The 25282-nt window shown below is 53.0% G+C and overlaps 1 protein-coding gene across 2 annotated transcripts; it reads right to left on the reverse strand.

Annotated features, from left to right (window-relative positions):
- Window positions 1-6399: 6399 nt before the first annotated feature.
- On the reverse strand, window positions 6400-19929 carry THAP8 (THAP domain containing 8). Of its 2 annotated transcripts, none has more exons than XM_073321450.2 (4): window positions 19738-19929; window positions 17547-17739; window positions 15064-16158; window positions 6400-8520 (listed from the first exon to the last, which is right to left on the reverse strand). In XM_073321450.2, exons 1-4 carry the CDS (start codon window positions 19818-19820, stop codon window positions 8374-8376), a joined length of 1518 nt encoding a protein of 505 aa, XP_073177551.1. In that variant the 5' UTR covers window positions 19821-19929; the 3' UTR covers window positions 6400-8373. The 2 variants fall into 2 exon arrangements, with proteins under 2 accessions (XP_073177551.1, XP_073177552.1); XM_073321451.2 differs by lacking the exon at window positions 19738-19929 and adding an exon at window positions 18388-18501.
- Between the last annotated feature and the right edge of the window lie 5353 nt (window positions 19930-25282).

Raw genomic sequence — 25282 nt, forward strand, 5'->3', positions numbered from 1 at the left:
GGGTAAGATGAGGGGGTGTAGAGGGGAGCTGGGGCTATGGGGGAAGTAGGGGGCTGTGGGGCAGGATGAGGGGGTGTAGAGGGGAGCTGGGGCTATGGGGGAAGCAGGGGGCTGTGGGGCAGGATGGGGGGGTGTAGAGGGGAGCTGGGGCTGTGGGGGAAACAGGGGGCTGTGGGGCAGGATGAGGGGGTGTAGAGGGGAGCTGGGGCTATGGGGGAAGCAGGGGGCTGTGGGGCAGGATGGGGGGTGTAGAGGGGAGCTGGGGCTATGGGGGAACCAGGGGGCTGTGGGGCAGGATGGGGGGTGTAGAGGGGAGCTGGGGCTATGGGGGAAGTAGGGGGCTGTGGGGTAAGATGAGGGGGTGTAGAGGGGAGCTGGGGCTATGGAGGAAGCAGGGGGCTGTGGGGTAAGATGAGGGGGTGTAGAGGGGAGCAGGGGCTATGGAGGAAGCAGGGGGCTGTGGGGCAAGATGAGGGGGTGTAGAGGGGAGCTGGGGCTATGGGGGAAGTAGGGGGCTGTGGGGCAGGATGAGGGGGTGTAGAGGGGAGCTGGGGCTATGGAGGAAGCAGGGGGCTGTGGGGCAGGATGAGGGGGTGTAGAGGGAAGCTGGGGCTATGGAGGAAGCAGGGGGCTGTGGGGCAGGATGAGGGGGTATAGAGGGGAGCTGGGGCTATGGGGGAAGTAGGGGGCTGTGGGACAGGATGAGGGGGTGTAGAGGGGAGCTGGGGCTATGGAGGAAGCAGGGGGCTGTGGGGCAGGATGAGGGGGTGTAGAGGGAAGCTGGGGCTATGGAGGAAGCAGGGGGCTGTGGGGTAAGATGAGGGGGTGTAGAGGGGAGCTGGGGCTATGGGGGAAGTAGGGGGCTGTGGGGCAGGATGAGGGGGTGTAGAGGGGAGCTGGGGCTATGGGGGAAGTAGGGGGCTGTGGGGCAGGATGGGGGGTGTAGAGGGGAGCTGGGGCTATGGAGGAAGCAGGGGGCTGTGGGGCAGGATGGGGGGTGTAGAGGGGAGCAGGGGCTATGGAGGAAGCAGGGGGCTGTGGGGTAAGATGAGGGGGTGTAGAGGGGAGCAGGGGCTATGGGGGAAGCAGGGGGCTGTGGGGCAGGATGGGGGGTGTAGAGGGGAGCTGGGGCTATGGAGGAAGCAGGGGGCTGTGGGGCAGGATGAGGGGGTGTAGAGGGGAGCTGGGGCTATGGAGGAAGCAGGGGGCTGTGGGGCAGGATGGGGGGTGTAGAGGGGAGCAGGGGCTATGGAGGAAGCAGGGGGCTGTGGGGTAAGATGAGGGGGTGTAGAGGGGAGCTGGGGCTATGGGGGAAGTAGGGGGCTGTGGGGCAGGATGGGGGGTGTAGAGGGGAGCTGGGGCTATGGGGGAAGTAGGGGGCTGTGGGGCAGGATGAGGGGTGTAGAGGGGAGCTGGGGCTATGGGGGAAGCAGGGGGCTGTGGGGCAGGATGAGGGGGTGTAGAGGGGAGCTGGGGCTATGGAGGAAGCAGGGGGCTGTGGGGCAGGATGGGGGGTGTAGAGGGGAGCTGGGGCTATGGGGGAAGTAGGGGGCTGTGGGGCAGGATGAGGGGTGTAGAGGGGAGCTGGGGCTATGGGGGAAGCAGGGGGCTGTGGGGCAGGATGAGGGGTGTAGAGGGGAGCTGGGGCTATGTGGGAAGTAGGGGGCTGTGGGGTAAGATGAGGGGGTATAGAGGGGAGCTGGGGCTATGGGGGAAGTAGGGGGCTGTGGGGCAGAATGAGGGGGTGTAGAGGGGAGCTGGGGCTATGGGGGAAGTAGAGGGCTGTGGGGTAAGATAAGAGGGAACAGGGCGGGAAGGAACCTCTTGGTTTGGTATGGGGGTTACAGGAAGAGAACAGAAGGCTATGGGGACTATAGGGGGAGAACAAGGTGGATAGGAGAAGGAGGAGGCTATGGGGTTGTGTGGGGGTTACAGGAGGAGAACCGGGGATATGGGAGGGGTGTCATGGGGAGAGCAGGTTGCTTTGTGGGCTATAGGGAGCTAGCAGGTGTTATGGGGGTTCTGGGGGGAGAGAAGGTGCATGGGGGTTATAAAGGAGGTCTAGGAGTTTATGGGGTTTAGAGAGGAACGTAAGGGGGCAGAGTGCCTGGGGGAAGTGGAAGGGGGTAGAGACGGGCTGTATGATGGGGTACTGACAGAGCAGGAGGTGTGGGGGTTCCAGGGGAGGAACGGGATAGAGGATTAAAACACAGTGAGCGGGAGTATAGAGGAATAGGGGGGGCCGCATAGCTAAAGAGGCATAGGGAAGGGAGCGTGGGTCGTTCTGTGGGGGTGACTGAGTGAGAGAGATGCCTCCCCTCCACTAATGGGGGCCCCAAAGTGCCTAGGAGCCTTTGGGTGCACGGAAATGGGGCTGCCACAGGGGCGGGATCAGGATGGCTCTTTCAGCAGCGCACAGCCATCCTGCACTGTCTGGAACAGGGAGTGACAAAGCAACCCCGGAGCTCCCGAGACTTGAGTTCAGCGCTTCAGGCCCTGTTGTGCCCGGGCTTTTGAACAGAACCACCCCCTCATGAAGCAGTTCGGCGGGCTGAGGTGTTAGCAGACCCAGGATGGGAGACCCAGACCAGATTCCAAACACCCCATGAGTTCTGTGGGGCAGGGCCTGACACTTCCCTCCCACCCATGGGCATTGCCAATCTGCCACAGATTGTAAAAGTTTCTAACTACGAATACCTTCCGAGCATGACCCAATACAGGCCTGTTATATAACCTCCACAGCTACAACAGCCTTCTCTATGTGGGAAGGCAGCTGGTCCCGTTTATCGCAAAAGAATAACTCTGGAACCTAATGATGACCATATACAGTAAAAATGGCAACTACCCCCACACTATGTACAGCGGGCATTGTAGGGAGTTACAGGTTGTTGCTGAAGCACTGCCAATTTTTATTCCTCCTCACCCCCCCAAAAGTGACACCCCACCCCGCCATAATAAAGGCACGAGCCATCTGCAAAATCAGATTAGGAGCTCAGAGGTCAGGGTGGGGAGAGGGTAATAAATTCAATCCCAGCTCCAGAGAAAAGCTTTTCAGTGGAGAAGGCCCATTTCCGCAGTGTGCGTGATCCTTTGTGTCAAGCGTGAAAGATTTTGCCGGTAATTCAGGGGAGGGAGCTGGCATGGAGCTAGGAGAAAACTGAGCGTCCATTACTACAAATCACCTTAAAAGCAGCTATAAAACTCCATCCCCCCATCAGCCGATCTCCTTCCACACACGCTGGACAAAATGGAGGATGGTGGCTTGGAAGCTGCAATGCCCCTGGGAGATTCATGTTTAAAGCACGTATGGTGGATGCTAGTCAAGCATCCGACTGTTCTGAGGTCAGGTTAGCTTTTCCACGCAGACATTCTGCAACGAGAAGATCAATTTGCACATACGCAGCTCTTGTGGGAGCGAATACTGCAGCAGGGCAATGCTGCGCCCTGCCACCGTGTGCTGGAAAAACCTAGTAGCACCACACTAACAACTCAGAGCTAGGGCTGTATTCTAGCTAGGACCAGGTTTCACAAAGAATGGGATGTGCCCTCGAAGAACTCATTGGGGCGGGGGGGTGCAGCCAGACCTTCCACTCGTTCCCCAGAGCCTCAGCTTTTGTATAAAGGGAAAAAATAAGTCTTTGGCGGTTACGCTTACAAAGGAAATCTTCAAAATGTGAAGAGTGTGACTGATGCAGAGACTGCCTGAGTTTGCAGAGAGCCTGACGCCCTGGCAGAGAGAGGGTAACTGTTCTGAGCGTAACTGATGTTGCTGTACCTCCATAGCATGGATGCTTCCCACGTTGACGGAAGAGGAGTTTCTATTGATGTTGCTAATCCACCTCTCCAAGAGACGGTAGCTAGAATTCTTCCATTCACCTAGCCGGGCCTACACTGGGGTTAGGTTGACCTAACTACAGCACTCAGGACAGGAGATTTTTCACAGCCCTGAGTGATGTAGCTAGGTTGACCTAATTTTAAGTGTGGACCAGCACTAAGAGCAATCTGAGAGGGGAGAGCTGCTCCGAGTGTTACCAATTCAGAAGAGCTTGCCTGAGTTTGCAGAGAGCCTGTAACAATAGCTCTGATGTGGAGACTGCCTTACTGATTTCAACGGCTGCTAAGCCAATTATGTTTACAAGGCTTTATCCTGACTCGGAAAAGTGGACACACTTCAGTCAGGCTTAGCTGGCATGTGTTAGCAAAGCCAGCCCTAAACTCAGCTACTTTCCTTAGTCAAGGCAAAGCCTAAATGTCCCCATTGTTAGCTCTCATATGGTACTTATCAGTAGATCCCAAGGAGATAGGTATCCTCAACCCCGAACTGAAGCACAGAGAAGGTGGGGTGACTTACCCAAGCTCACCCAGCAAGCAGAGTTGGGAATAAAACCAATATCTCCTGAGACCCAAACCAGTGCATTATCCACTAGGCCTCCCTTAATTATTAACCATTCCCCTGCTCATTAACGCAGGTCAGAAAGGAGAGGGAGGCTCAAATTAAGAAGATCTACAACAGCATTTTGCAGAGAGCGTGCGGGGTGGCAAGGAGACACATAAAGGACTAGCTGCAACCGATACGCTTGGGGGTGGGATTGTGTTTTCCTTACATGGAGTTTGTCATAAATATAAAGGGAAGGGTAATCACCTTTAAAATCCCTCCTGGCCAGAGGAAAAATCCTTTCACCTGTAAAGGGTTAAGAAGCTGAAGGTAACCTTGCTGGCACCTGACCAAAATGACCAATGAGGAGACAAGATACTTTCAAAAGCTGGGAGGAGGTAGAAAAACAAAGGGTCTGTGTCTGTCTGTGTGGGGACAGAACAGGAATGGAGTCTTAGAATTTAGTAAGTAATCTAGCTAGGTATGTCAGGTTTCAGAGTAACAGCCGTGTTAGTCTGTATTCGCAAAAAGAAAAGGAGGACTTGTGGCACCTTAGAGACTAACCCATTTATTAGAGCATAAGCTTTCGTGAGCTACAGATATGCATCTGAGGAAGTGAGCTGTAGCTCACGAAAGCTTATGCTCTAATAAATTGGTTAGTCTCTAAGGTGCCACAAGTCCTCCTTTTCTTTTAGCTAGGTATGTGTTAGATTAGGATTTCTTTAAATGGCTGAGAAAATAGCTGTGCTGAATAGAATGAATATTCCTGTCTGTGTGTCTTTTTTGTAACTTAAGGTTTTGCCTAGAGGGATTCTCTATGTTTTGAATCTAATTACCCTGTAAGGTATTCACCATCCTGATTTTACAGAGGTGATTCTTTTTTACTTCTATTAAAAGTCTTCTTGTAAGGAAACTGAATGCTTTTTCATTGTTCTAAGATCCAAGGGTTTGGGTCTGTGGTCACCTATGCAAATTGGTGAGGATTTTTACCAAACCTTCCCCAGGAAGTGGGGTGCAAGGGTTGGGAAGATTTTTTGGGGAAAGACGTTTCCAAACAACGCTTTCCTAATAAAAAATAAACCCAGATAAATGTTTGGTGGTGGCAGTGAAAGTCCAAGGGTAAAATAGTTTCTACCTTGGGGAAGTTTTAACCTAAGCTGGTAAAAGTAAGCTTAGGAGGTTTCCATGCAGGTCCCCGCATCACACAGACCCTTTGTTTTTCTCCCTCCTCCCAGCTTTTGAAAGTATCTTGTCTCCTCATTGGTCATTTTGGTCAGGTGCCAGCGAGGTTACCTTTAGCTTCTTAACCCTTTACAGGTGAAAGGATTTTTCCTCTGGCCAGGAGGGATTTTAAAGGTGATTACCCTTCCCTTTATATTTATGATAGAGCTCAACTTTCAAACGTCCGGGACCCACCCGGCTTCATGGTGTGATTTATAATGGGCTTTAGGGAACGTTCCTTTGGCAGAGAATGGCGTTAGCCCAAATAAAAAATGAAAGAGAACAAGCAGGAGTTTGCCGCAGGAGATGTAGCCATCCAAAAGTGCCTAGAAGGGATGGACTGCCCAGTGGTTCACTGTGTCTCTATACTGCATATTGGAGCCTGCAGCAGCGATACCCCCAAGCCTCAGCACAGAACCGCTAGCTCAAATCTGCCAGATAAAGGCTAGCAGGAACGCTTTGATGATGCGAGCTCCAGCCCGAGATGCAACTTCAGAGCACTGTCTATATGGCACTTTTGGAAAGCCAGAGCAAGCCTCACCAGCCCACATCAGTCAAGCCAGGCTGGCAGGCTCCAAACCGCAGCGCAAACGTGCTCTCAGGCACTCTGCTCCAGTACAGACGTCATGTGGACCCAGGACCGGTGCCCCAGCTCCACACGCTGACAGTGGTGGCGTTATTCCTGATTTACACTGGGAGAGAGTGAGGAGGAAAAAATAAATAAATCAGACCCCTGATTTTAATACACCCAATAGGCTGGAAGGAAATGCTCCAGGGAGAATTTTTCACTGTGGAAACCGCACTTCTTTGTCATCATCATTCATTTTTATTAAAGCATTTTTTAACCAGGTACAAACACAATCTCTCTGGTGGAGAGACAAATCAAGATTTAAGCACGATGAGGTCCCCGTCCCTCCCCTCAACACATTCAACAAGATCTAAAATCGTGGTGTCACCAGTCAACCTTTGATTCCGGCTGTTTCATTTGCAAACAATTGTATTAAAAATAAACTTAAATAAAAAAATAAAGTGGAAGAGAATTTATTCACACCCTCAGGAAAGAATCAAGTACACAGCTAGTCAGGGAAAGCCACTGGCAACGGGACAACATGGTGCGGGGGGGGGGGGGGGTGGATAGCCTTGCTTTAAAGCCTTTGGAGGATGAGCTATCCTTAGATCTAAACAAAGCTTTCTCTTCTACTGATAACTTGCAATTCAGGGACCAATCCTGCACCTACTCAAGTCAATGGGAGCTTTGCCATCATCCTCAATAGCAGCCGAATTGCTTAACTGCAGTGTCTTCCAAACAGGGAACCTGATAGACAAGAGCTGCCTGCAAAGCTAGGGCACCCAGCACAGAAGCCCCCACTGGAGTCATGGGTCAGGCTCTAAACATTCATGGATTGGGCTCAGAAAAAAGCAGGAGTCATGGGAGTCAGGAGACACCCCCATCTTTCCACCCCCACCCCCGAAAATCCCAGGTGCCCAACCCCTCTGCCAAATCCTTTATCAAGCTTTCTGATGACCCCAACTCCTGGCAGCCACAAACCTCTCCGCAGAGCTAGTGCACACGTCCACGTTCCCTGAAGTGACTGGCCCTGCCCATCTCCCCAGCTGCTAAACCTGCACCATTACAAGCCTTCTACACAGTGTTGCCAACTCTCATGATTTTGTCCTGAGTCTCATGATAAATTATTATTTTCCTTAAAGCCCCAGCTCCTGGAGATGTGATGATTGCAGCCTTCATTCTTAAAGCAAAAGTAAGCTTCTAGCCCTCCTGGCTGGGGAGAAAGCTTCAAAATGCGACCCCAGGGCACCCTAAAGGCTCAAAAAGCAGAACGCCAATAAAAAGAACCCCAAAGCCCTTATTTTCAAGATTTGAAAGCCAAGCTCCTGATATTTTGGTGATGTTTTGAACATTTGGGGTTGGCACTACTGCCTAGAACAAGCCATTTAAATACCATGGCAAACTGCGCACACCCAGGATGCATGGGACCCTGGGGGGGAGCGGAGAGCCTTGTAAAGACAGCGTTTTGGGTGACAATGCAGCTGGCCAGTGTTAACTGATACACAGTCACACATCCCTCCAGGACCTCTGCAGCCCAGATCTGGGGCAAGCACTGGTATCCTCAAGATTTCCAGCCCGGCTTTGCTGGTTCAATCTGCTCGGTCCATTTCCCATCCGCACAGACACTTGTGCATAGGCAGAGAAATTTGTGCTAGGATTCCAAAGCATCAATGGGGGAGGGCTTAAACACAGGATGACCCAGGGGAGGCAGAAGCCTCAGGGCCAGCAGCAAAGCAGAGATCTGACAGGAGGAGTTTTCAGCAGCTTAGGACGGGGTGAGTTGGCTTGGCTTATACACACCCCACTCATTTTTGTTGTCACTCAACCAGGCAGCCAGCTTATACGCAGGCAGAGCGAGTACACAAGTAAATACGGCTTTTAATCGGTGGTTATTAAGCCAGTGACAGCAGGACCCGGCAGCTCAAGATGCTCAGGGAGGTGGATGCATGGACAAGCCAGTAACTTGATCCCCCCCCACGAGAAGACCCTATAGAAACAATCATTCCAACCTGAAACAAACCCACCTCTCTACTCCCCACAAAAATAAGGTGCCATGGCATTAAGGCCATTGAATACGCAGCTGCCGCATCACCGCCAGCAGCACGGGAATCGCCGCTCCTGTTGCTGGGGAGAGAAGGACCTGGGCGATCCCTGAACGTGCAGCTCAGTGAAGCAGGGAGCGGAGGGCTCTAGAGGACGGGTCTCTGGGTTACTGCTCTTCCACGTGGATGATTGTCTCATTCCCTTCCTCTGGGAGCTGGGGAACAGCGTACACTAGAGCCCGGTCTTCCTCTTGGCAGATGATGGCAACCGTGCTGCCGCTTTCTGGCATCACCGCGCTGGACTGCAGGCAAGCCTGGGGGAAGAGCAAGACGGGAGGTTAAAGATTTTGCTTGGGGAGGTTTTCAGGCAGCGCTGCTTAAAGGATGGGAGGGGCCAGGGCTCAGAGGTGTACATCTAAGACTGCAATAAAAGACCCGCAGCACAGCCACGGCTTGCAGGGCTCAACATTGCAGTGTAGATGCTTGGGCTGGAGCCCAGACTCAAACCCACCAAGCGGCAGGTCTCAGAATCTGGGTTCCAGCCCGAGCATCTACACTGCCATTTTTAGACCCGCAGCTCAAGTCAATGGACCTGGGCTCCAAGCCTCGGTGCCGTGGGTTTTTGCATTGCAGTGTAGACGCACCCTCTGGTGCTTGGCTGGCTGGTTCTTGCTCCTCAGCGTCAAGAAGGAATTTCCCCCCGGAAGGTCACACTGGCGGGGACCTCAGGGGGTTTTCACCAGCATGGGGGGCAGGTCACTTGCTGGGATGATCTGGGTCTCTCTCATTGAATCATTTCCCTGTCACTGCTGGGGCCTTGGGCACAGGTGCCCCTCAGTCCCTCCTATTCGCTGCCTGTGGCACATGATAATCCAATCTCCTGCAAGCTGTAATACTTGGTCTAATTTCAGTGGCTGCGTTTAGCACGCAGGTGCTGATGGTAGCCTGTGAGATACAGTGGATCAGTCTAGATGGTCTGGTGGTCCCTTCTGGCCTTACGCTCTCTGACTCTAGCTCCAGATCGCTCCTTAGATCTAACCCCAGGGAACAGCAAATGAGTCGTTCCCGTCTGACAGCTGTTTGGTGGCCCATGGACAAAAGGAGTTTGGTTGCTATCGAACAAGGGTGCAGGAGCCAGAGGTGCACAAGCCAGAGGTGCACTTAGGCCCCCATCAGCAGCCTCAGCAGAGAACCCAAGGGCTGATCGGACCCTGGGGGCTGAACTCTCCCCTCTGAGCCCTAGAAAGGGTCCTGCAGATCACAGAGAAAGGGAGTGACAGAGGAGTTCAGTCTCAGTGGCCTGTGCATTCCTTGGCTTCTCTGCCTAGGCTGCTGGGAAGAGGCCTGGTTTGTGATGGGAACCGCAGGCAGAGGTCGGAAACCTCCACTTGAACCGATGACCTAGAAGTGAAAGACGCTGCCTCTCTCCTAGTCAAGCCCACAAGCCATTCGACCCCACCTCAACTATTTCAGGGCTCATCAACATGGGAAAGTTATTCTGGAACAAGGCAGGGTATGGATTTCAAGTCCTATAGATATTCTGGAATAAGAGTATCCATATGGGAAGCTATTCTGGTCAGTTTCCCTGGGTAGACAAACCCCCAGGTCCACAGATCAGTAGTTTTTTTTGGGTTTTTTTAAGGCTAGAAGGGACTACCACAATTATCTTAGTCTGGCCTGGGTAAAGCAGATCCTGTTTCATGCAACATAATTTTGCTTCAACTGCCTCTCCCATACCCCCTATTCCAAAATGCTACAGGAAAGCGTGGGGGTAAACATACGTCAGGTCTCAGAGCAGCAGCTGTGTTAGTCTGTATTCGCAAAAAGAAAAAGGAGTCCTTGTGGCACCTTAGAGACTAACCAATTTATTTGAGCATAAGCTTTTGTGAGCTACAGCCCACTTCATCGGAATAAACATACTGTCATGCTGAAAGGGCTAAAGGCTGCCAGCAAGCAAACCTTGGATCCAAACACAGTCACAGGCCCCACTGTAGCCAACGGGTGTCGCCAAGCACTCTTTTAGGCTAAACAGAAGGAGCAATCAAGCCACTTGATGGCAGCTGCAGACAAGAAAGGCTGGCAGCCCAAGGGAACAGGCTGCATGGCACATCAGAGCTATGCCATGTAAACTGAGGAGGGGCCCTGGCTGCAAACTCAAAAGCTAGGCAAGAGAGCCAGGGGAAAGAGCTGTGAGTGTGACCCTGATAGGAAGCAGAGAGATGGGATTTCTTGGGGACAGCCCGCTCTGGAGGGACAGACTTGAAGATGTATGAGCAAGAAAGATGCCTGTTTTGTTTGTACTGTATTCAGGGAATCAGCACTTGGTAGAGATAGTTGTATATAGACAAGATGACATCGTGAGTCTACCTGACTCGTAAAATCAATTTCTCATCTTAACAGAGACAACTCTGCCAAGCCCCCAACTTCCCAGCCCCACAATACAGTGTAGGCCAGTGGTTCTCAAACTTTTGTACTGGTGACCCCTTTCACACAGCAAGCCTCTGAGTGCAACCCTCCCTTATAAATTAAAAACACTTTTAAATACATTTAACACCATTATAAATGCTGGGGGCAAAGCACGGTTTGGAGTGGAGGCTGACACCTCGCAACCCCTCACGTAATAACCTCGTGACCCCCTGAGGGGTCACAACTCCCAGTTTGAGAACCCCTGGTGTAGGCAATAAATTAAATCAAAGCCTCTGGTTTCAAGACCAGCATGAGTGAGCAGCAGGAAAAGATCCAACTTCAAGCTACGATCTGAGGAAGACCGGGGGATACAGTCCATCCACATGCATTTATCCAGTTCAATTAAAATGATCAAAAACAATAAACTGCCTGAGTGAATTCCAATTGAGGATGAGGGGAAAGTTCAAAGTTAACAATTAAAACCCTCCTAAAACAAGAGCAGTGAGAGAATCTTTTTGCATCCGAGCCCAGCGACAGGGAGAGAATGGTGACTGAACAGACAGCCGAACAGATGTGCTAACAAAGAACCCAACACCACAGCCAATTTGGCACTTAAGGGCAGACACAAGCCACTCCCACAAAAGATGATTAGGCATGGAAGGTTATTGCACTAGTCAATGGAAAGATCGTCTAGTAGGGGCTCTGAGCAACCCTATCTCCATGGCACAAGGTATTAACAGCCTCTCAAGGGGCGGGGGAAGATACAGAGCTGTGAACATTATCAGATTTATTATCCATCTAGGGTACTTCTATAGTGCCCATCACCATAGTATCTGAGCATCTCACAATCTTTAGTGTATTTCCCCCCACAAGACCCCTGTGAGGCTAAGTGACTTGCAACAGGTCATACAGGGGGGTTGTAGCTGCACAGAGAATTGCACTTGGGTCTCCCATACTGGCATCCTAACCCATGGGGCCACCGTGCCTTCTTGCTAGTACTATTTGCAAGAACTGGCTCCTATGACGGTGAGGAAGCTACGCATTGGTTGGTTTTATGACACTGCTGTATCACTGAATGCCTCGGTGTATGTGGGTTCCACCATCTGCTCTCAGGGCTGTAGCATGTCTCTTCCAGACCAGGGACAATGGAGACTTATTAACCTGAATGGCTCTCATTCAATTGGGAGTGCGCCTCAGGACCAGGCGCTGGCTGAAGCTAAGAGGACTGGTTTTCTCCAGCACCTCTGCGGGGGCCTTGGGTTTGGAACACTGGAATTTCCCAGAAGGGGAGAAACAAAGAAACTGGATGTTATTGCTATGCCATATGAACTCAGAGACCATAGAGAGGAAAAAAAGGGACACACTTTCATAGCAGAAGACAGCTTTTCTGACTGCAGTACCACTCAAGGTCAGAGAAGCTCGCTGGAGAAGAAAGAGAGCAAGAGTAGGGTTCAGAAGAGAAGCGGTGAGTTGCAGGAGGAGGGTCCTGGACACCTGTTTTTTTATTGTGTGTCATTGCCCTGCCCCAAAAGTCAATAAAAGGTGCCACTTACTTTTCGACTCTGATCTAAGTCCAAAGACGTTTCAGAGAGGTGAGGAAACTGATGCAGGGAATGTGTGGAGGTGTGCGTGTTTTGTCTGGATCTGTATATCTCTTGGGCCATCTCAAGCAGAGAGTGATTGTTTTCTTTGCAAAGCCTCTGTATTGTGCATGTCAACGGTCACATGTCCCTGAGGAGTTCAACGGCAGAGAGGCCACCAGGTTGGAAACCTTATGTTTCCAAACCCTTATAGTTGCCTTTAGTTTGAATCTTTACCTCGAGCTTTAATGTGGTTTTACTATAGACGTGTCTAAGGAGAGTGCTGAACTGAGAAGCCACTGAACAGGGGTGCACTGCTTCCACACAGACAGCGGATTGGCGCACCCTGCAGGCATCCAGAAAATAGGGGACTGGGCACTCACATGTAACAAAGTGGGGTGTGTAAACTGCTAGCCTGCATTGGGAAAGAGGGGGCTCCTGGAGCCCAGAGCAGTGCACCTGTGTTGCCAGCAGCTGGTGGCTGAGGAGAGTTTCCCCTGGTGTGGCACAGACAGGGTGTCCTCCCACTGTAACCAGGTGGTAGTATTCACCCTGGTCATCCTGGGTAATGCTGAAAAGTGCCCCACTCCCCCTACCAAGGTACCTCCATCATCACCCCAGCAGGGAAGAGGGGGTGTTTGGTCCCAATGGCCCGATGGATTCTGGGCCAAGGCGATGTGGGAGTTAGTGGTTTGGCTTGGCACACAGACCCCTGCTCGCTGCAAAAGACCTCTCCCCCCCACTTCTCCTCACACAGGGACAGCCAGACAGGCTGGCAGATGGGAACAACTTTCCAATGGTTGTTGTAGCCTTGATTCCCATAGCAGTGACATCACCATTAGGAACAGACACCCACAAGACACTGGGCCACCCAGTCACCAGGACAGCATACCAGGCCACATCCTTCCCTGGAGCTGTTCCACAGAGCAGAGTGAAGCCAGCTGGATGAATCTGGCCCCACATATGGTATAGAGTAGGGAACAATAGGCTATATGGTCTGTCCCCCACCCACCGAAGCAGGAAAAAATCCCACCCCTTGTATCCCCACATGAGGCACTCAGAGCATCCTGCTCAGGCTGTTTGTGGGTATCAAACATGGGACCCCTAGCTCTAACTTCATGAGTTGCTACTGCTTGAGCTAAAGGCCCGTATCTGCATTCTTTATGGGACATAGCCACTAGGTAGAACAGAACAGTGTTCCAGTGGCTAGAGCACTGCTTAGGAGACCCAGGTTCAATTCCCGGCTCTGCCACAGGCTTCCTGTGTGACCCTCGGGCAAGTCACTTAGCCTCTCAGAGCCTCAGTTCCCCATCTATACAATGGGGACAAGAGCCCTGCCCCACAGGATTTTAAAGATTGTGAAGTGCAGAGATACCACCATGATAGTACCTACGGCTATGTCTACACTGCAGCCACGGGTTTGTCTTGGAGACGTACTCCAGCTAGCCCGCAGTGCCACATCCTGGCTTCAAGAGTGCAACTAGCACAGGTACATCCACACAGATTGCAATCATCCCCATGTATGCATACATGTGTGACCCAGGGACCTCATGGTGCCAACTGACAGAGGGCTACAGGGATCTCCGGAGTCTGGTATTTACATTCTAGTTCACCAAAGGTCCATGTCAGGGTCTACTGAAAGTGTGTCATACACTGGTCCTCTTGATCATTGTAAGATGGATGTACAGGGGATATTTAAGGAGTTATGTTTCTGTAGAATAATTAGCTAAGATACATTTCTCTCTCTGGTCTGGCTTGTCAAATGCTAACAGAGGGATGTGCCATCAAAGAGAAAGCAGCACAGGAAAAAACAAGCTACAGGGGGTTTATCCTGTTTGCAAACAATGGTTTGGGGGACTATTTCTAGGGGGTGCCTATGAACCCCCATTAGTCCTTCAATCTGTAAGAACAAGCTGTCAGTGGGATTGATTTTATGAGAAGAGGTCTCAACCCTACTGGCTGAAAATGCTGGGGAAAGGACTTGGGGTAGGCTATCTTGTAGGACAGTAGTTCTCAACCAGGGGTCCAGGGCCCCCTGGGGGGCCACAAGCAGTTTTCAGGGGGTCCACCAAGCATGGCTGGCATTAGACTCACTAGGACCCAGGGCAGAGAGCCAAAGTCCTGCCACCCAGGATTGCACCTCGGGTCCCTGAGTCCTACACCCAGGGCTGAAGCCAAAGCCTGATCAACTTAGCTTCGTGTGGGTCCCGGCAATTGCCCTCCTTGCTACGCCCCTAACACTGGCCCTGGCTTTTATAGGCAGAAAAACCATTGTTGTGGGACAGCTGGACTGTGGAGTTTTTATAGCATGCTGGGGGGGCCTCATAAAGAAAAAGGTTGAGAGCCCCTGCTGTAGGAGGTATGAAAACGCCTTGTGTGAATTAAATATAATCTCTAGAAAGCGTGTTATGATTTTGTTTCATATGTAACCGTTTCCAATATTCCGACCCACTATCACTGGAATCTCTGTCCTTGGATGCTGAACCGATTCTTGTTTTTACTATATAGATACCTATGCAGTGGGATGTGTGTGTACACTAAAGTGGTGTCCAGAGTTGCATTTTACAAGCTGGAGTGGACTTCTCCTTTGGGAACAGCAAATCTACAAGTTCTGTCAGTGTTCAGAGGAACAGGGCTAGGCCCACAGCAAGATGACATGTGCCTATTGCTTACCTGTGTAGAGAAAGAGGGGCCTGCAGAGGCCTGGAAGGCAGCACTTGTGCTCCCGAGGCTGGTAGTTTCAGGAAGCCAACCCACAGCAGGGATAGACAAGACTCCCTCATGCTAAGCGCAACTGGTGGCGAGGGACCCGGCAAGTATCAGAACATACCCTTAGACAGGCAGACAGAGCTTAGACACGCGCCAACCTACCATCTCCAGCAGCTTGAGCTTCTCCTCCGACACCAGGCTCTCCTTCCTCAGCTGCTCCACTACGCCCTCCATGGCTTCCAGTTTGGTGCAGTGACGCCGGTGTCGCTGCTGCAGCACCTTTACCTTCTTCTGCAGGCCCATCACCAGGTCGACCAGCTGCTGGGTGGTTAGCTCGTTCTTGTGGTAGCGGTGCTCCTCGAGCTGCTCCTCCAGGGTTTCGGCACATAGCTCCACCTCGATGGTGGAGGAGTCGTCGTCGTCATCCAGGGAGCCGGCGGCATAGTTCGACACGATGGGCACCGTGGAGACAATGGGCACCGTCAAGGCTGAGGACAACACAGTCTCGGGAGGCGACGCACTGGACGTCAGCGTCCCCATGGCACCAGAGGTCACCACTGGCGCAGTGGGGATGGTCTCGAAATATGCCACCATCTGGGTGGTCGACACCTGCAGGGAGCTCAAGACAGCTGCGGTGGAAGGGTCGGTTTCCAGAAGGGGCTGGATGGACACGTTCTCAATGAAGAGGGTGCCCTGGTCTGCGATCTCCTGTGGGTCCACCGTGGCCACCAAGGTATGCGGCTGATCAGCAGCGAAGGTGCCCTCAGGCTGGTCCACCACAGCAGCATCCTCACAAGAGACCATGATCTCTGTGGCAAACTGCTCGGGCACGTCCGCCACGAAAGAGTCCGGTGAGGCCTCAACGGAGAAATCCACACACTGGTCCATGGCGGGAGGAAACGGCTGGCCCGGGAGATGGATGGGGATGGACTCTATGCCCTCTGTGGGCGAGGCCATGGCCAGGGCTACAGCGTTGAGCGGCTCCACGATCTGAACGAGAGGCATCAGGTTCACCGCCCCGACCAGAGGGGAGGAGAGGGCATGGAGGTCCAGATCCGAGACAGAGGGCTGGGTTTCCACGTAGATCGGGGCTGAGGACAGACCTGGGTCGATAGCTATGGCGAGAGCTTCCAGTGTATCCTGAGTGGGGTGGGCAGCCATGGCTTGTGGCCCCTGCACGGTCCTGTCCATGCTGGTCTCAACAATTAGCTTCTTGGTCTGTGTTTCGCATGGAGGCCTGGCAAGATTCTCCCTTTTCTGCAAGCCACCAAAGAAACAACATGTGTTTGCCTCTGAATGACAATGCAGAGGTGAGGGGGCCCAATTACCTGCCCTGCTTGAGGCAGGAGGAAGAGGCGGCTAGCAGTTCCCTTCGCATTCCCCTATGCTGCGGGAGAGCCTTATCTGGCTTCCAATGTCAATTACAGCAGCCTCAGAGCTGCTCTAAGGTATGCTCTTTTTCCTATGGGCCCTGGGGAGCAGAGGATGGACACAGCACAGTGCACTCTGGCCACCCCCTGGCCACCCCTTGGCCACCCCCACACACACACACTGCTGTGTGCTCTGGCTGTGCCCTGATCTATCCCCAAGCCAGGTGTTACAAGCAGGACCCTTACACCTACTCTGTGCCAGCTGGGGAGGCCTCTGACACAAGAGGGAGGCTCAAGCAGCCGTTTCTGCTCACTTTCGGGCCCCTTTGCACTCTTGAACAGTGCAAAGCGGCTTTAGGTTTTCCAACAGGCCTGATTCTCAACTGCATTACTAGCTGCCATTCCCTGGGGCGCTTTGCAGGGACTGCCCAGATTTAAAGTGCAGTCAAAGGCCTGCCACTGGGATCCCTGAGTCATCAATCCAGCCCCCTCTCCAACACCTTGCACAAGCATGCACAGTCAGACAGAGCCACATGCTCCTCACCTCCCACTCCTATGTTCTGATTAGGCAATTATTTCCTCCATTGCTATTAGCCTTTGTTAAATCACATGACAGAGCTGTTTACTCTCAAGCTGTTTGCTCTGGGAGTGACAGACTGTCAATAGCCTGTTGAACCAGGGGCAGGTATAGGCAGGCCACCTGACAGTGACTAGGCTGGTTTCTGATCATCTTGCCAGATTCATACAAGTAACAAAAACACAGTGACTCAAGCTCCCCTCAAGGGGCTCAAAGCTTCACAGTCCCCTCAAGAAGCGGTCAATATCATTCTTCCTATTTTACAGATGGGACAACTAGGCTACAGAGAGGGGAAGAGACTTGTCCAAGGTAACACAGAGTCAGTAACAGAGTTGGGAACAGCATCCAGGAGCCCTGAGTCCCCAAGTCCCCCATGTTCTAACCACTGGACCCCACTCCCAGGGTTGAGAGTAGAACCCAGGAGCTGCATTCCAGTCCCTCCTGCTCTAGCCACTAAACGCCATTCCCAGGGTCGGGAATATAACTCAGAAGCCCTTACTTTGAGTCCCTTCATACTTCTGTACCTCAGTCTCCCCAACTATAAGTATGGGAATAATTTCTTCCCAGAGTAAAGAATAGAGCTCAGTCCGCTACACTAGCTACTCAGCCATGCTCCCTCCCAAGTCAGCTATTTTGTAAAACTCTCTTCCAAGTTCACACTGGAAAGTCCTCATATCAGTTGATGACCAGAGACTTACCAGGGGGTTTTCAGACAGTTGAAAGATGGTGGGGACAGCATCAGGCTTTAGATAGCGAACCCCCCACCTGTATTCGAAACACGACGGAGCAAAGTGCTCGCTGCATAAATGCTGGTATCTGGTGGGTACCCACTTCTCTTGGTTCATCTGAGAGAGCCATTGTTGGAGTCGTTCTGGGTTATGCAAGGGAAACCTGCATGGACATCAGAAAAGGTCTTCAGTGATAACCAAACCTCACGCTGTCACGGCCACATTCAGCCTCTGATCTCCAAGCAACCCACAAACATTCACTGATTTAGCTTCACAGCCCCCTTTGAGGCAGGTCCATGTTATGATTCCCATTTTACAGATGGGGAAATGGAGTGACAGAAAGGTGAAGAGCTTGCCCAAATTCAAGCAGTGAGTCACCAGGCTAGCTAGGAAGAGGACCTAAAAGTCCTGACTCCCTGAGCACTGCTCTTGGCCCATATGCTATCAAATATCCAAACAGATAACAGTGATTAGAGAGGTGGCAGCAGACACCAGGATCCGGCTGGCAAGGCCTGAATATCAACCCCAGGGTAATGCTAAATTCCAAATATTTGACACCCTGCTCTTCTCCCCCTACACCCCAGGGCAGCAGGTGCATGGGCTCAGCCAGACACCAATAAAAACAGATGCAGTGAAAGAGTCTCCTGCTCTCCAGCCCATTTCCCTGCCCCATTCCAATACCTTACAGTGCCTAGGGCCTATTAGCCATGGCTACACCCTGGTGTTGTAAGCACCTCTGTAACCATACGGCACCTGTCACTCACTGCTATTAAATAAAGGGCCCGCCTACACTGAAAGTAATATACAGTACCTGGCAACACCCACCACGTGGCACATACCGATATGACAGCACCATCCTGCTACTGGGGGAGGGGAATTCCATGCACTTCACCCCTGTATGGCCCACTCCCCATGCCAACTGTGCTCCCCCTCACCCCACTGCCTCCTGCCCCCCAGACCACCCCCCCATCTCACTGTCTCCTGCCCCTCCCCACCACCTCCTGCCCCTTCCACGGTCCTCCCCCTCACCCCACTGCCTCTTACCCCCCCCGACTGACCCCCACTACATCCCACCCCCTCACCTCACTGCCTCCTGCTGCTTCCTATCCCCCCCAACTCCTGCCTGTTCCACGGTCCTCCCCCTCACCCCACTGCCTCCTACCCCCCAGACGGCCCCTGTCCAGCCCCCTCCACAGTCCTCCTCCCCACCCCACTGTCTCCTGCTGCTTCCTGCCCCCCCACACTTGCTGCCCCTTCCACGGTCCTCCCCCTCACCTTGCTGCCTCCTCCCCACTCGACTGCCTCCTGCTCCCCACTGTGTCTCAACCCCTCACACCACTGCCTCCTGCCCCCCAGTATCCCGCCCCCTCACCTCACTGCCTCCTGCCCCGCACCACCACATCCTGCCCCCTTCCACGGTCCTCCCGCTCACGCCACTGCCGCTTGCCCCCCCAGACTGCCCCCACTGCATCCCACCCCCTCACCCTTACCCCACCGCCTCCTGCTCCCCACGGTCCTCCCCATCACCTCACTGCCTCCTGCCCCCCCCACTGCCCCCCACTGCCTCCTGCCCCCCCACCCTCACCCCACTGCCTCCTGCCCCCCCACCACCTCCTGCCCCTTCCACGGTCCTCCCCTCACCTCACTGCCTCTTGCCCCCCCCAGACTGCCCCCCACTGCATCCCACCCCCTCACCCCACTGCCTCCTGCTCCCCACGGTCCTCCCCATCACCTCACTGCCTCCTGCCCCCTCAGACTGCCCCCCGCCGCCTCCTGTCCCCCCACCCTCACCCCACCGCCTCCTGCCCCTTCCACGGTCCTCCCCATCACCTCACTACCTCCTGCCCCCGCCCCCCACCGCCTCCTGCCCCCGCCCCCCACCACCTCCTGCCCCTTCCACGGTCCTCCCCTCACCTCACTGCCTCTTGCCCCCCCCAGACTGCCCCCCACTGCATCCCGCCCCCTCACCTCACTGCCCCCTCATAGCCCTCCCGCTCCACAGTCTCCCACCTGCTCCGCCCCCCTCCAGGCCGGCGCCCGCCTCCCGTCCCGCGTTGCTCGGGGGGGGGGGAGGAGGAATGGGGGCGACAACGCCGCGCGCGTGACACCCCGGACCGGCGCGTGACGCGTCCTGACGTCACGCCGCGCCCGCGGGACTGACCTATAGAAGCTGAGGCGCTCGCGGCCCGGCCGGCGCTGCCCGGCCGAGTTGGAGCAGTTCGGCGCCCGGCAGTACTTGGGCATCGCCGCTCGGCCGCCCCAGCGCCGGGCTGGCCCCCAACTCCCACGTCACACGCGCCACGCCGCGCACGCGAGGCGACGTCGTGCGTCGCCACGCATAACCCCCACCCGCCGGCGCGCGTGCTGCGCTGCGCAGCAAGGTGGAGGGGGCGGAGGAAGGAGGAGCGGCCTAGGATGGGGGCGGGGTTGCTATCAGAGGGGCGGAGCTAGGGGGTGTCACTCCAGGAGGGAGGAGGGGCCTGGGATGGGGGGTTGCTATCAGAGGGGCGGAGCTAGGGGGTGTCACTCCAGGAGGGAGGAGGGGCCTGGGATGGGGGGTTGCTATCAGAGGGGCGGAGCTAGGGGATGTCACTCCAGGAGGGAGGAGGGGCCTGGGATGGGGGTTGATATGAGAGGGGCGGAGCTAGGGGGTGTCACTCCAGGAGAGAGGTGGGGCCTGGGATGGGGGGTTGCTATGAGAGGGGCGGAGCTAGGGGGTGTCACTCCAGGAGGGAGGAGGGGCCTGGGATGGGGGTTGATATGAGAGGGGCGGAGCTAGGGGGTGTCACTCCAGGAGGGAGGAGGGGCCTGGGATGGGGGGTTGCTATGAGAGGGGCTGAGCTAGGGGATGTCACTCCAGGAGGGAGGAGGGGCCTGGGATGGGGGGTTGCTATGAGAGGGGCGGAGCTAGGGGATGTCACTCCAGGAGGGAGGAGGGGCCTGGGATGGGGGTTGATATGAGAGGGGCGGAGCTAGGGGGTGTCACTCCAGGCGGGAGGAGGGGCCTGGGATGGGGGGTTTCTATGAGAGGGGCGGAGCTAGGGGATGTCACTCCAGGAGGAAGGAGGGGCCTGGGATGGGGGGTTGCTATGAGAGGGGCGGAGCTAGGGGGTGTCACTCCAGGAGGGAGGAGTGGCCTGGGATGGGGGGGTTGCTATGAGAGGGGTTGAACTAGGGGGTGTCACCCCAGCAGGGAGGAGGGGCCTGGGCTGGGGGGTTGCTATGAGAGGGGCGGAGCTAGGGGGTGTCACTCCAGGAGGGAGGAGTGGCCTGGGATGGGGGTTCACCCTGGAGGTGGGGGCTAAATTAGGGGTCTTGGGCTGGAGGGGTCTCCTTGGGAGTGTTGAGGTGTGGGTGTCACCACAGAAGGGAGGAGGGGTCTGAGATAGTGGGGCATTGCTCTAAAAGGAATGAAGGGCAGCGAAGAGGGCGGGATTAGAATTAGAGGTGACCAAATAATTGATTTTTCGATTCTGTGGCTTTCAGAAGAGCGCTGTGTGCATTTCTTTGCACAGCACAGCTAGAGGACCCCATAAAAAGGCCACTGTCAGGAATTCCCGGTTGATTTGCTCACAAAGGGTTGCACCCTGAGGTCTTTACTGGATCCAACTCTAGATGAAGTTTCTGGGAGTTTTGCATGAGTGTAAATCAAAGCCTGATCTGCACATAAGAATTTTGCTCGCGTAGCTCTAATGCTGAGGACAGAGTGTGTGTGTTTGGGGTGGGGGGGAATCACACCCTTGGTTGACATTGCTCTGTGGCAAAAGCCTTAGACTAGATGCAGTTACACTGGCAAAAAAGTCCATTTTCTAAACGTATAGCAGTTTGAGAACAGGTATAAACTACATCTCTCCTAGGGGTTTTGCCACCATAGTTATGCTTCCTAGGGGGGACAACGTCTCTATTTTAGAAAGGGTTTTCAAAAATCACCTCTTGACTATGCTTGCACTCAGAGCATGTTAGCGGTCTACTGTCCTGGCAAAGTGCTCCTAGTCTGGATGCAGGTATACCGGCAAAGCTGTGCTTTGTGCCTGTATAGTAACCCACTGCCCCATGGGTAAAACAAGCACAGTTTTGCTGGTGTAACTGTGGCTATGCTACAGACTCTGCTGCCCCGGCTCTGTTGGTCCAGGCCGTGAAGAGATGTGATTCCCTGACTGGCGGAAGACTGTACTATAGACCTGGCCTTTGTTTCCCAAGTGATTCTCCTACCTCACTCCAGCTGCAAGTGACTTTCAATAAGATTTGTGTTCTCTCTAATTTTTTACATCTATGTGCGGAATAAATTTTGTTATGTGCAACAATATGGAGGTGATGGGTGGGGCCGAGGGGTTCGGAGTGTGGGAGGGGGCTCAGGGCTGGGGCGGATGGTTGGGGTATGTGCAGGGGTGAGGGCTCTGGTTGGGGGTACAGAGGTGAGGGCTGCTGGTGATGAGGGGTTCAGGGTGCAGGAGAGGGCTCAGGGTTAGGGCAGAGGGTTGGGGTGTGGAGGGATGAGGGCTCTGGCTAGGGGTGAAGGCTCTGGGGTGTGGCCAGGGATGAGGGGCTTGGCATGGAGGCTGCTCCGCGGCTGCAGTGGGAAGAGAAGGCTCCTCTCCCCGGCAGCTCTGGCAGGGCTGGGGAAGGGCTCCTCTCCACACCTGCCTGCATGGCCCTTGAGACCCTGCTGTGCAGCCGCATGGCTGTGCGGCTTACAGGGACCCTAGGGACTCTACACTACAGAGTTAGGTCGATGCATGGCAGCTTACATCAGCCTAAGTATGGAAGTGTCTACAGTTAAATTTTGCTACCACCGACTTAATAACTGCACCTCCATGAGTGGCACAGAGTCAAAAACAACATAATTTAAGAGGTGCTATCAACCTGAAATCTAGTAAATCCAAACAAAAAAAAAAGTCAGGGAGGAGGCTAAAAATAGTCCCAGGCCCTGTCCCTCATCTTTCTCTCTCAGTCCATCTGCCAAAATTGGTGGTTTTAAGATCACATTTTCCTATTTTTACAGTGTTTTATCTCTCTTGTGTTTGAAGCCATGGACCAGAACCCCAGCTGGTGTAAATCTGCATAGCTCCAGTGGATCTACACTGATTTACACCAGTGAAAGGTCTGTCTCTGTGTTAAAGACACCCATGAATAATAGGAAAAAAACTGACTAGCCCGTGTACAGGTTCTTGACCACCCTTCTGCTTTTCTTTGCCATAGGGAAATGAGATTGCTAGAAGGTCTGGCCCACACGGAACTGTTTTTGTTCTTTGCTACCCTCTTGCAGAATTACACAGGAATAAAAACTTGACATCACACCAACTGTGAGCAGCACAAGGAACAAACCACACTTTCATCGTCTTTTTACTCTCTCATTGGATGCACTGTTAGCAGGATGAGCTCTCACTAAAATACGTTTAAGGATTGTACATGCTGGAAGTTCTGAAGAAACAGAACAGACAAGGATATGGCAGAATAAAAGAGAAGGAAAATTATAGTACAGTAGGACCCAGAGTCCCCAGTTGAGATCGGAGCTTCATTTATTTCTAAGAGAGGAAATTACAAAAGTGATCAAACAAAACTCTTCTTTAAGAAAAGAAAGCTTCAAATCTTGAGAATCTTATCAACATGATACCGATTTTAAATGTGCACTTAATTTCTCTGGTGCAACCAGTGATTTTTATAGCAGTGATGTTTGTTTCTGTGGTGCAGTGTGTAATCTCTTGGAAATTTACATGTAACCGACTAGTTTCCTCTCTTTATTTTTTAAAAAGGAGCACTCAATTTTAGAATATTTCAAAATATAGGTTTCAGAGTAGCAGCCGTGTTAGTCTGTATTCGCAAAAAGAAAAGGAGTCATTGTGGCACCTTAGAGACTAACAAATTTATTTGAGCATAAGCTTTCGTGAGCTACAACTCACTTCATTGGATGCATACTTATACTCAAATACATCTCCCCACTGAATTTTCCACTGAATGCATCCGATGAAGTGAGCTGTAGCTCACGAAAGCTTATGCTCAAATAAATTTGTTAGTCTCTAAGGTGCCACAAGGACTCCTTTTCTTTTTTCAAAATATAGTGATTAGCATCTTCACATAAGAAGCTCCCTATTCACAGATAAGACCTTGATTTTAAATAATCCCAATGGTCACAATGGAAGATAGCTACTTTTAATACAAGTCATTTATAACTTGGAGACAGCCTGTTATTCTAATATTTCTCCTTGATTCTTTCACAAATGAACATTCAGAAAAACTCTGCCACCAATATCCATTTAGAAAACAATGACCTATTAGGGCAGGAACTGTTGGTCTGAGGTACAGAATAGGTGCTCCAGTAAAATAAAATCACCATCCCATTATAATGTGCTCTATCACTGGGAAGGTTATAAAAACAAGTGATCCCAAATTCTCCATTTTCCAAAATCATGATTGTCTGATTCATTTGGATTGATGAGGCCTAGTTTATATTGCCTAGTTCCATGCTCATAATTTGCCACAGCTTGCATTGTTGTTGCAAATGATTATATTATTCTTAAAAGAAACTTGCATTATTGCGGCAGTAAGTTCCATAAAAATTGATGTGTTTTGCCGCAGTTCTGTTTAACGTCTATGCCGAACTGTCATGGTTTTATATAGAATTTAACACTCCTCACAACTAGCATTTAATTCAGCACGTGCTATATACAGTAATGCACCATGTGTGAAGGCACAGTGACATCTCGAAAGATGGGCTGTGGCCATTAATTGTATCATGTCCTCAAGAGCCTGGAACAGGTCCTTATACAGCATTTCTGCATTGGTCTCTGGCCAAGATTTCCAGGCAGTGCAGACCACTGCAGTCCAGTTACCTCTGATTCTATAGGAAAAGCCACAGTGCACTGTTGCCAACCAGGTTGGCTGAAAGCACAAAATTCTCACCCCGACTCTTATCCTGAGCCTGCAATGTGACTCCAACTCCCTTCATAGATTCCACCTGTTCACCCCAGAGTCCTCCTGACGGTGGGAGCTCTGGTTTCCCAGTTAGAGATCTATGGAAAACAATGCCAGCCTCTCCATGTCTTCCCCATCCCTGTGAGGCCCAAGTTTAGTCAGAGTCCCTCCAGCATAGGGTTGCCAACTTTCTAATTGCACAAAACCGAACACCCTAGCCCTGCCCCTTCCCTGAGGCCCTGCTGCCCACTCACTACATTCCCCCTCCCTTGGTGGCTTGCTCTCTCCCACCCTCACTCACTTTCACTGGACTGGGGTGCAGGTGGGGGTGAGGGCTCTATCTAGGGGTGCAGGCTCTGGGGTGGGGCCAGGAATGAGGGGTTCAGGGTGCAGGAGGGGGCTCTGGGCTGGGGCAAGGAGATGGGGTGTGGGAAGGGATGAGGGCTCTGGCTGGGGGTGCAGGCTCTGGGGTGGAGCCAGGGATGAGGGGTTTGGGGTGCAGGAGGGGGCTCCAGACTGGGGGGTGGGGCAGAGGGGTTATGGATGTGGGAGGGGGCTCTGGGCTGGGACAGGGGGTTGAGGTGCAGGCTTACCTCCAGTGGCTCCTGCGCAGCGAGGGGGCTATGGTAGGCTTCCTGCCTGTCCTGTCTCCACGCTGCGCCCTGGAAGCGGCCAGCAGGTCAGGCACCTAGGCAGAAGTGTGGCAGGTGGCTCTGCACGCAGCACTACTCTTGCCCACAGGCATTGCCCCCGCAGGTCCCATTGGCCATGATTCCTGGCCAATGGGAGTGCAG

The sequence above is a fragment of the Lepidochelys kempii genome, chromosome 23 (assembly GCF_965140285.1).
Source record: "Lepidochelys kempii isolate rLepKem1 chromosome 23, rLepKem1.hap1, whole genome shotgun sequence".
NCBI classification, from domain to species: domain Eukaryota; kingdom Metazoa; phylum Chordata; order Testudines; family Cheloniidae; genus Lepidochelys; species Lepidochelys kempii.

Excerpts from the sequence above, each read along its gene's own strand:
- THAP8 (XM_073321450.2), bottom strand. The coding sequence starts at position 19,820 with ATGCCCAAGTACTGCCGGGCGCCGAACTGCTCCAACTCGGCCGGGCAG. Across the intron at positions 17,740-19,737 it reads GAGCGCCTCAGCTTCTATAG|GTTTCCCTTGCATAACCCAG; the intron begins GTCAGTCCCGCG and ends ATGTCCATGCAG. Across the intron at positions 16,159-17,546 it reads AACTGTCTGAAAACCCCCTG|AAAAGGGAGAATCTTGCCAG; the intron begins GTAAGTCTCTGG and ends GGTGGCTTGCAG.